Here is an 11,177-nt window from a genome sequence, read left to right on the forward strand (position 1 = left end):
TTTATTAATATTCTTAAAGTAAAAGTATTAATATATTTTATTTATTTTATAGGTTTATCATCCCTTATTTTTATTATTGAATATAGAAATAGAATTGTGTCGAAACTTTATGCAACTTGATGACGACGTGAGTTGGAAATCCTTATCGGCAAACTTGTTAATTCCTCTATCTACATCCTTAAAATAATTCATTGGGTCATCTAAAGGTTACCCACTAAAGTGAATCATTAGTGCATAAGTGCATATTCAAGAAATGTGAACTGTAAACACTAGTGCTACATTCTAAATTAATATATTATCATTTCTTTATTTATAACTAATAACTATATAACTAGTAAGTATAAGGATAATGATATTATAACTATAATATATTTTTATTGATTCTATTAAACTTCTTGGCATAAACGTATTTACTAATAATTTATTTATTTTATATATAACCATTAGTTTCAATATACATTTAAAATTACGGGTATTACAACTCTACTCTCCTTAAAAATGATTTCGTCCCCGAAATCAACAATAATCAAACTGTCACATAACTTGGCAATTTGCGCATATCAATACCAATATCAATTATTATAATAATGTAATTATTAGGTTCTACCTTAACACGATCCATCAGTCCTCAATGCGAACACCCTGCCGTTGGTAGTCACTCCTCCGGTATTATCACGTTGGCTCTTGCAATCTCTAGCGACATGTCCCGTTTTACCACAATTATAACAAGCTCCAGTTTCTTTGTAACACGTGTTTGAAGGATGACGTTTACCACAAGTTTTGCATAGGGTGATCTCAGGATCCCCGTGTTTATTACGTTTTGTGTAATGATTATGCAAATTTCCTTCTTGACTTTTCTTTTCATCTCTATATTGGTCATTTTCGTTTCTCTTCCTGTAGCTAGCCGCCTTTGATGCTTTGTAGTCTAATTCTTCCATTTCGATGTTCTTAGCAGCATTTGCAGCCTCTGCCACGTTAGAAAATTGTCCATTGACAATCTAAGATCGAACACGATACTTCACCGCCCACTTAAACTTTTCAGCTTGCTCAGCTGGTGTTCTGGCTGCAGTGCCTAGAAAACTTGCAAGTCTAACAAATCTGGCCATAAAGTCAGTAGTAGATTCGTCCTCAAGTTGACGAATGTTATCATACTCTCGAACGTACGCCTCTCGATCAGCTCTAGAAAAGTATTGTTGATAGAATTCTTGACGAAACTCGTTCCATGAAAGTGCATTAACAAATGCATCACCTCCCTTGGCATGCTTGATTGCTTTCCACCATCTTCCCGCATCACCCTCTAACTTATAAGTAGCTAATTTCACCTTGTGGTTGTCAACACATCCCAAAACCTCAAAAATTTTCTCCATGTGAGCAATCCAATTCTCAGCATCAATCGGAGTCGGTGCTGAGCTAAAGGTTTGTGGTTTCTGCTTCTGAAATCTATCCAACCATACATGAAGATCGCCAAGTTGTATTGTTGTTCCACCAGAACCTTCAGATGTGTTTGGTGGGGTTTCGAGTGTGGTCGCAATGGCATTTACTGGAGTGGGTTGTTCGCGAATGGCATTTACAGTTTGAGTGACTATAGTAGGTATCATACTTGATAATGCTTGATTTATTGCAGTTCAAGATATTCGGGTCCACTGCATTCTCATTTGATCTCGGCATACGATGACGAGTTGTGCTTTGAACCTTACGACGGGAGTTTCTTTTCAAAGCATTGTGAAAAGGAGGCATCTATAAGAAATAAAAAGGTTGAAATCAAAACCCTAATAAGGATACCGAAAAGGAAATTAAGAGAAAGTTGTCGAAAACAATAGCGGAAGTGTAACCAAGTTTCACGGGTCAACACCGGTAAGGTTTCAACAAGAAAGAACCCGGCTCTGATACCATAGCTGTAACACCCCATTTCGTAACCGAAAATGGATGTCACATTAACGATAATCAATAACACTTATTCATCAATAAACAAAACATTAATTGTCTTCAAATGAACCAAACTGAAAGTACATTACATAATTCATATGATAACGATATTAATATTGAAAGAAATCTTGAACAAACTTTTCCAACGGCTTCAACTTCCCTATAGCTTTGTTCCTTATGTTCCTTGATAACCTGCCGTATGGAAAGAAAATTGCGGCTGAGCAAAAGGCCCAGTGCGCGGATACGAATAAAAGAAAATATATACGTTTTATAAAATAATTTGAGTAACGAAAATGAGTTGGCGATGAACTGAACAAGGATAAATATCTATCAATGAGATTCAAACGAATTTAGAGTCAATGGGATTTTTACAAATCCAGAGTCAATGGGATCCAAACGAATCCAGAATCAATGGGGTACGACAATTCGAGCTCAATACAATACAATACAATGGGTACATGGACTGCAGATCTAAGTGTACCAAACAATGGTGAAGAAGGCATTGGGCACTACACCTTCATTCACAACAATATGATCCAATACAATAACTACGGTTAACCAATACGCCTCCTAAAAACCCTACACCACAATGAGGAGACGCCGTAAAAAATCACACCATTATAGTAGTGTCATGCCATCGGTGCCACAATGACATGCCTATGGGCACCTCCATAGGAAGTTAATAGCTCGCATACCCAGAATAGAATAAATAACGCTAATCAAATATTTGGCCATTCAAGTGAGGTACTAACAATGAAGGCAATGACAATAACAATGAGTTCAATAATTAAAGGCCCAATAACGATTTCTCGAGGGTCAATAATTAATAGGAGGTCAATAACGTATAGAGTTCAATAACAATTACCGATCAATAAGATTAATTAAACTAATACGATCAACAATATGGATCAATTCAATTTTATTATATATACAAAGAAACATCAGTATAAAAATATGTTGGTTATCCGTGCAAAACATAAACAAAACAAAATATCATAAGAATTACTACTACATGGTAGTTAACAAACGAATTCTAGTGAAGTATCACGGAGTATATATATTTATAACTATATATATAATGAACATGAAGTAAAAGCAAATCTTTAGTCAAAATTGATGGAGATTCATATAACTACTTCAAATATTTTACTCCGTTTGAACAATTTTGTATATATTTAGTACGTAAAAGAAATTAAAATTAGAATCCGTACCTTTACAATGAAACGAGTTATTACCGACTAACGTAATGATCAAATCTCTCTTGGTGTCTATGTTCTTCGTTTTTCATAATTTGTGGTGATATACATATATATATTAACATGCATGAATATGAATAAGAGACCCATATAAAGAGTGTATATATATAATATAATATATATATATATATGGTCGGTCATTAACAATTATTATTTGACTAACAAAGTGATATGACTATGCGAACCCATGTGTTTTACCGAATTTGTGTCCATTACCATTATTTAATTTCCATTCATTGATACCATAACTAGCATTGATTCCTTCTATTAATTAAATTTATTAATTTATTAATATTCTTAAAGTAGAAGTATTAATATATTTTATTTATTTTATAGGTTTATCATCCCTTATTTTTATTATTGAATATAGAAATAGAATTGTGTCGAAACTTTATGCAAATTGATGACGAATGAGTTGGAAATCCTTATCAGAAAACTTGTTAATTCCTCTATCTACATCCTTAAAATAATTCATTGGGTCATCTAAAGGTTACCCACTAAAGTGAATCATTAGTGCATTAGTGCATATTCAAGAAATGTGAACTGTAAACACTAGTGCTACATTCTAAATTAATATATTATCATTTCTTTATTTATAACTAATAACCATGGTTGCAAAAATCGGGAGAACTCGGCGAGAACTCGGAATTTCATTCCTGGCGAGAACTCGTTTTGAAATCGGCCAAAAAATCGGTCAACGACCAAAAATCGGTCAAAACTCCAAAAAATCGGTCAAATCTCGGAAAAATCGGTCAAATCTCGGAAAAAACTCGATAAAATCTCAAAAGTCAACGAAAGTCAACCGCCGATAACTCCCCGAGTTCTCCGAGTTCTCGTTTTGGAGACCCTGCCGAAAACTCCCCGAGAACCGATTTCTGCAACCTTGCTAATAACTATATAACTAGTAAGTATAAGGATAATGATATTATAACTATAATATATTTTTATTGATTCTATTAAACTTCTTGACATAAACGTATTTACTAATAATTTATTTATTTTATATATAACCATTATTTTCAATATACATTTAAAATTACGGGTATTACACTTAAGGTCTTAGATGTCACCTTGCATCTTGTAATTAGGTTTGAGTGTTTGTCAAAGAGAACTCTTAGCAAACCTATTAAGTAGCTTACACACTTGATCAATCAATCGGGCTAAATAACAAAACTTACATCCAATACCGAGGGTAAAAGATCTAGATAAACATTTCTCAATCTTGATTAATATCACAACTATCCTTATTTGTTTCTTTTCCGATTTGATAAACGTTAAAATACCAAAAACATTTCCTTTGTAAACTAGAACTTATCTTGATTCGCCCATCGTTAAAGGGCAAACCAAAATATCTTGTACCTTTAGTTATTATTTCCTTAGTTAATCATAATTTATTTTTCAATACTAGTTTGGCTAATATATTGTCCTTGGAACGATACACGGATTTACCATTTACTATACTACTCCACGATCGGGTACACTGCCCGTAAGTGTGTGTAATTCTTAAACCGGTACTTTTCCAAACGATAATTTATATACACTATTTCTCACATCAAGTTTTTGGCGCCGCTGCCGGGGACAATAGTGTCAAAATAGAATTGTTAACTATTTCTTGATTAAGTAGTTTCTTAATTTTGATAAATTGACTTTTATATTTGTAGAGTCGGTACGGTTAATGGTTTTGTTAGGTGTGTTTTGACAGATTTCTAGGTTGCATATGCCACATACCCGTACTTCACAATCTCCATTGTATACACCACATCCAGAACCAGAAAGAAAGCTTGGTATAATACCACAAGAAGTACTTGACGTGTTTGAATCTTCAGAGAAGCCACAAAGTTCTTATTCGGAATCATCAAGCACCACCAGGCCACGTTATTCTAAAGGTGAACCCATTGATCCACCAATCTTTGAAATGGCGGATGAAGCTCCAAAACCATCCATGGAGGCCAAGATGAAGGCCACTCGAACTGGTCAAGGAAGTGCCATTGCTCAGCCCTCCATTACGACTGGATTCGAAATCAAGGGACCTATTCTCCAAATGATCAATAACCAATGCCAATTTGGTGGGGATCCGAATGAAGATGCTAACGAACATGTTCGTATTTTTCTAGGAATTTGCAGTTTATTCAAACTTGCAACTGTCACCGATGATAAGATTATCTATTTAAGACTTTTCTCTTGGACACTCAAGGGAGATGCACGCGATTGGTTCGATTCTTTACCCGAGGGTACCATTACCTCTTGGGAGGAAATGTTGGAACGGTTTCTTAAAAGATTCTTTCCGGCTTCTAAAGCCGCAAGACTCCAACAAGAAATCACTCAATTTTGTCAAAAGCCGATGGAAACTTTGTATGAAGCATGGAATAAGTAACATCACCATCAGCCCGTAGTATGATATTGTCCGCTTTGGACACAAGCTGATCACCGACGGGCTACCCGCGCACGAGTACAACCCCGGATCGCACTTCTACCTCACGGATTTGCTTCTCGGGTAAACACCCTCAAAACGCGTCATACCAGAAGAGGTATCCACACCCTTATAAGGAGTGCTTTGTTTTCCTCTCCCACCGATGTGGGACGAGTCTGTTACAACTCTCCCCCCCTTCGGGACACTGCGTCCCCGCAGTGCACATCAATGCGTGCCCCAGCTCTGATACCACATGTCATAACCCGACCTTAACCATAAGGACGAATACAATAACATATGATTTCATCGCGAGGTATTGACCTCTATATGCGACATTTTTCAAAAACTGCATTCGTTTTTACAATACAAACCACAGCTTTTATTACAAATACAAGGTTTAAACAACTTAATAATGATTATCGTTTAGCGATAATCTTAGACTTACAAACTTTACATGTGATAATAACAATACGACCTCCAACATATTTTACATTACAAATCCTCCGATATGCAGTTTTATTTTTGACACAAATATGCATACTCAAGATCTTGCTTAAATTCAACATGTTGCAGCGGAAGCTTTTAGTTATCACCTGAGAATAAACATGCTTAAAACGTCAACATAAAGTTGGTGAGATATAGGTTTAATGCCGGCAGCGTTATAAATATAGACCACAAGATTTCATATATAAACATTTTAATAAAAATATTCTAAGTTGTTGAGCACTTGATAACCATACTTAACATTTAATCAACGTCGCATATTCCCTTTATTATGAAATCTTACTACACCGTACCAAGTGTAGTTACCGAAACGAAGTACTGTGCAACCGTTGAATACTGGTCGTCCAGTCCGGTTGGGATTGTCAGGCCCGATAGATCTATCAACAGGATTCACGTTTACAATACCTCATGTAAATAATAGTTACCAAGTTACAGGGAAGTATGCCAGTGGTACAACTCAACGTAGAATATATATTTTTAATCACTTGTGTCCATAACGTAAATCATAAAATGCATGTATTCTCATCCCGAAATATTTAGAGTTTAAAAGTGGGACTATATACTCACCTTTTCCTTGAAGGTATTTAACTCGACTTGGTCTCCGATAGATATCACGAACCTAACCATATATATAATATATCAACATATTTTCTTTTCAAGTAATCGTTACACATATATATATATATATATATATACTAATAATACTTTTAATATTTTCTTAGTCCGTAGTTAGCAGTCTGTTGTTAATGGTCCATAATTAGTTGCTCAATAAAATAAATAAAGACCCCATCGTATTCGTATTGATCAGAATTAATCTCGACCCATGGTACCATGTTGTCAAATGACGTGTTGCGTACATAAAGTACCGTGTTGTCAGATGACGTGTTGCGTACAATCATGAGGTCTTATGATTAATCTTCTCGTGTTGTTTACGGGTGGTCCTGGAATATATAAAATCAAATCATAAGTAAATATATATTAAATATTATGTTAATTAGCCAAGATATGATTATTCCGATTTTGTCATAATATGATATATTACAGGTTTTGAAGTGTTTTAAAAATCAAATTAGAAGGATCTATTTAGTTTGCGAACAGGTTTGAAATCATTCAAACTATGTTCTTGTTGTTAAAAATTTTATAACACAAAATAAGATAGCTATATAAATATGAATAGAATAAGATTATGAATAAGGTTACTACCTCAAGTTACTTGGATAAAGCTACTGGAAAAGATAGAAAATAATCTTGATCAAACTTTCTTATGATGATTATAGGTTGTTCATGAAGCTAGTTCTTCATGAGTATTTGCTGAGATTGTGAAGAACACTTAGAGTTCCTAAGAGTGTGTTTTTGTTTGGTTAGAGAAAGATGGTTGTAAGAATGAAATGAAAAACCAAGGTGATGGTGATACTTATAGGACAGTCTGGTTGTTGAGGGAACAAGGACAAATTATTGTGTTGAATTTTTGAGTAATAATGTATGCTAGCTTACAAATAAGATTCCCTCTTATCTAGGGCAGATCTAAAGCTGATAAGGATATTGATTTGATGTGTATTTACCAATAGTAAATACGTATGGATGATGGGTATGATACGGTAAAAGAAGCTCAAAATCGGGCTTTTATTTTTGGTCCAACCGGGCCAAAAATAAAATTTTAAGACATTTTTAATAAAGCAATGTTAGCCCAAAAAAAAAATTTCCAAGCTGACCTGGCAGCTCGACCCCAGCCAAGGGCTCTGCCCCTTGGACCCTGCCAGGGGTTGCCACCCTTTGGACCCCGCTTATCGGGGGCGCTGCCCCCGAACCCCCGTCATAATCAAGATAACTTCAAACAAGTGTGCACTCCACACTTCCCCAAACTTGTTCGATATTTATCAAGATTATTTTGGTTACAAATTAATCCCATTACACTTAAATCATATTGGTGACATAAATCACAACACATTATAGACTGTAAGTATATATGTCAAAGAACGTTACATATAGTTATCGTTTTGAAAACTTAAGTTAGTGGTCTCAAAGTATACTTATAACTCATTGTTGTTAGTTCACAATGAAATGTTAAACCATCCTTAAATCATGTTAAATATGTATAGATATGTACATATACATAATCGTATAATTATCGTGTGTTATATAGTTAGTGATATCATCGGTCAAATTGGACGGTCAAACGTTGTGTAAAACTCTTTTCAAAAATATAAGTCTCAACAGTTTGGATTGCTTATCATGTTGGTAAGGTTTAATTTATGTAAATATTAATCTCATAAGTATAGAACGATCGAAAAATTCCGGGTCGTTACACAAAAAAAAAATCATGTAAAGGGTTGATGTAAGATTACCATCTCATCGATTAACATGCAGCAGCACCCGGTTGGCGCTTGAGTGTTAAAATTGTAAGTTACCCACTTCCGGTAATTTCTTGCAGCGATAGTCCTATGTCTATCGCCTGGTGCAAGCTGTGCCAACGCTGTAATTTGTGCCATAATGTGAAACAACAAAAAAGAAATAACATTATAATTCCCAAAAAATTATTTACTATATACATAATGTTCCTGCGGACGTGTTGTTTTAATCTACAGTATGAGCAACCGGGGTTGCATCAGAATCAGCAATTGTGGAAAGGATCTGTGTAGACGATATTTTTCGCGACGTTTGCCTTTTGACCCTCATGCTGCCTAATAAGTATTTTCAAACCATCCGGTGATGTAGCCCTTGAGAGTGAAACGTACAATTGGCCATGACCGAAAATAGGTTTAGGTAGATAAACACCTATTTTGTTTAGTGACTGCCCCTGGCTCTTATTTATGGTCATGGCGTACGAAACTTTGAGCAGGAACTGCTGCCTTTTTAGAACATAAGGTAACGTTGGTTCTTTGTGGATGAGGTTCATCCTCGGAAAGAAGACCTTTTCACCAACCCTTGTACCCGTGATAATCTCAGCTTCAACCGATTTAGATAGGAGCTGAGTGATTATCATCCTGGTACCATTACAAAGGTTGCCTGCGACATTAATATTCCGCAACAAAATAGCTGGTATCCCTGTTTTTAGCTCCAAAAGATGCGGTGGCAGGCCAGGGTAATTTAGCATGTTCAAGTACTCTGTTGGATATAGTAGTTCGGACTCACCACCGTCATTCCCTTGTGGTGTAGCTGTATAATAACTTGCATACGTTGTAACCGGACCATCAACCATATCGATGACCAACTTATTTATAGTGTCTGCTGCATCATTTTTCGGACAAACTATCACCTTTTGATGTAATTCTGTAGCATTTAGATTCTGTAATGTTTCACGAGGATAGATAAAAGAAATTATATTTGCCAATCCATTGTCATCATCAGGAACACAGTAGGCATCAGGAATCCGTACCTAACTACTATTAACCGGGTCTTCCAAATCACGTGTTCCAATCTGGCCATTTCCAATATCTAGTAACCATGTGGAGAAAGCATCGTTCGTTTCTTTTTCCGACTGTGTCAGGCCTGGTTGCATTAATCGCATATTTTCGGTAAGCACAAACACCTTGAATTCCTGACACAAATATGAAGATGTAATGCAAGAACGCACTATTTACGATTACTTTCCTTTTTTATGAACGGGCAATGTTTGTTTAAAGTCACCGCCAAGAATCAAAGACTTACCTCCGAATGGCGAGTTTTTGTTGCCGAGAATATCTCGCAGGCTGCGATCCAGAACTTCGAAGCACCGTTTATTATTCATGGGTGCCTCATCCCACACAATAAGATCGGTGCTTTCTATCAGCTTAGCCATCTGTGTGTTTTTGTTTACATTGCACATTGACTCATCGGTGAGGTCAATTGGCAGCTTGAACCGAGAATGAGCAGTTCTGCCCGAAGGCAGCAACAAAGATGCGATTTCGGATGATGCGATAGCAAGAACAATCTTTCCATTTACCCTTAGCCCCGTGATTATGGCCTTCCATAAGAATGTCTTGCCCGTGCCACCATGACCATAGACAAACACGAGTTCTATTTTTTGTTCAATGAAGCATCACGTACCAGCTCGTAGATTGTTTTCTGCTTCGCAGTCATCCTCGATTCTAACGGAATGCGCTCACTATCAAGTGATTCTAGGTCGTAGTTTCTCTCCTCCATGATCAACCGGTTTGCAAGATCTAGTAGTAGGTCATCTGGCAGAGATGGCAATGCGAAGTCGCTGATTGTCTTTCCACACTGGTTTAGGAGAATTTCAACTTCATATAGAACATAATTATGTAGGTCTTCATTGTTTATGTATAGTTTTTCCATCTTCAAAGAGGCTGCTGCTCGCAGAGGTATGTCGTCAGACATTATTTTCCAGTGCTTTTCCCAAAGAGCAACCGAATTCGAGACTATACAATACACCAGAATGTGGGCAAAAAGTGACCGTAGCTGAGAAGCTATGCCAGAAACTGATGCTTCTTCTAGCGCTATAGTCCATTCTTTATCATTACCAAGTAGCCCAGCGGCCTCGCAATCCGAACGGTATGTCTGATGTTCAACCTGGTTAACGGTTCTAATATCTGCAAAACTTGTGCAACCCTTTTGATGGCACAAAAGCATCCTTAGAAAAAAAGCCTCTCCGAATGCGGGATGTATATATGATATCCTTTCAATCGAAGGCTTGTTAATATTCGCCCTATGTTTCCAGGTTTTTGGTGTTTGATACCAAACAAATTCAGACGGAAAATCCAAATATGTTAGGTGCCTGCCAGTGGAAGAAGAGGCGTTATAACGTAGCCACTCTGTTAAAGTAGTTTTCTTCTTTTCTGTGTTGTCAACAATTTATTGAAGCGATTGCTTGCCACGAAACTTCATAAGCTGCATATTCTCTAAATGGACAGCCACGATCTGAACGGCTGGTTCCCGATGATGAATTGGGAAGTTAAAAATGCGCCAGCAAGCCTCATGCAGGCAAATGAAGCGAGCATCTATGAAATTCTGGATTTCATCTGCTGGTTTAGAGGCCTGTGGCCTGTTGCGGCTGTTACTACCAACTGGTTTGGATATGCGAGCAGCAATGCGGTCGGTACCCTTTGAAATGTACTTGAACGGGTATTTGATGAGACTCATTG

The 11,177-nt window shown here is 36.5% G+C and overlaps 2 protein-coding genes across 2 annotated transcripts; both read right to left on the reverse strand.

Moving 5' to 3' along the window:
* Positions 1-608: 608 nt before the first annotated feature.
* Positions 609-1,598, reverse strand: LOC139887657 (uncharacterized). The gene is made up of 2 exons (XM_071870726.1): positions 1,013-1,598; positions 609-967 (listed from the first exon to the last, which is right to left on the reverse strand). The coding sequence occupies exons 1-2, from the start codon at positions 1,596-1,598 to the stop codon at positions 609-611; spliced, it is 945 nt and encodes a 314-aa protein (XP_071726827.1).
* Positions 1,599-8,707: 7,109 nt separating this feature from the next.
* Positions 8,708-11,175, reverse strand: LOC139887658 (uncharacterized). The gene is made up of 5 exons (XM_071870727.1): positions 10,904-11,175; positions 10,123-10,810; positions 9,745-10,039; positions 9,540-9,634; positions 8,708-9,382 (listed from the first exon to the last, which is right to left on the reverse strand). Exons 1-5 carry the CDS (start codon positions 11,173-11,175, stop codon positions 8,708-8,710), a joined length of 2,025 nt encoding a protein of 674 aa, XP_071726828.1.
* Positions 11,176-11,177: the final 2 nt, after the last annotated feature.

Source organism: Rutidosis leptorrhynchoides, chromosome 2 (assembly GCF_046630445.1).
Source record: "Rutidosis leptorrhynchoides isolate AG116_Rl617_1_P2 chromosome 2, CSIRO_AGI_Rlap_v1, whole genome shotgun sequence".
Lineage (NCBI taxonomy): Eukaryota > Viridiplantae > Streptophyta > Magnoliopsida > Asterales > Asteraceae > Rutidosis > Rutidosis leptorrhynchoides.

Coding starts and splice junctions, on each gene's coding strand:
- LOC139887657 (XM_071870726.1), bottom strand. CDS start 1,598: ATGATACCTACTATAGTCACTCAAACTGTAAATGCCATTCGCGAACAA. Junction 968..1,012: donor TAAGTGGGCGGTGAAGTATC/GTGTTCGATCTT, acceptor CTAACGTGGCAG/AGGCTGCAAATGCTGCTAAG.
- LOC139887658 (XM_071870727.1), bottom strand. CDS start 11,175: ATGAGTCTCATCAAATACCCGTTCAAGTACATTTCAAAGGGTACCGAC. Junction 10,811..10,903: donor CTTATGAAGTTTCGTGGCAA/GCAATCGCTTCA, acceptor TTCCACTGGCAG/GCACCTAACATATTTGGATT. Junction 9,383..9,539: donor AACGATGCTTTCTCCACATG/GTTACTAGATAT, acceptor GAAACATTACAG/AATCTAAATGCTACAGAATT.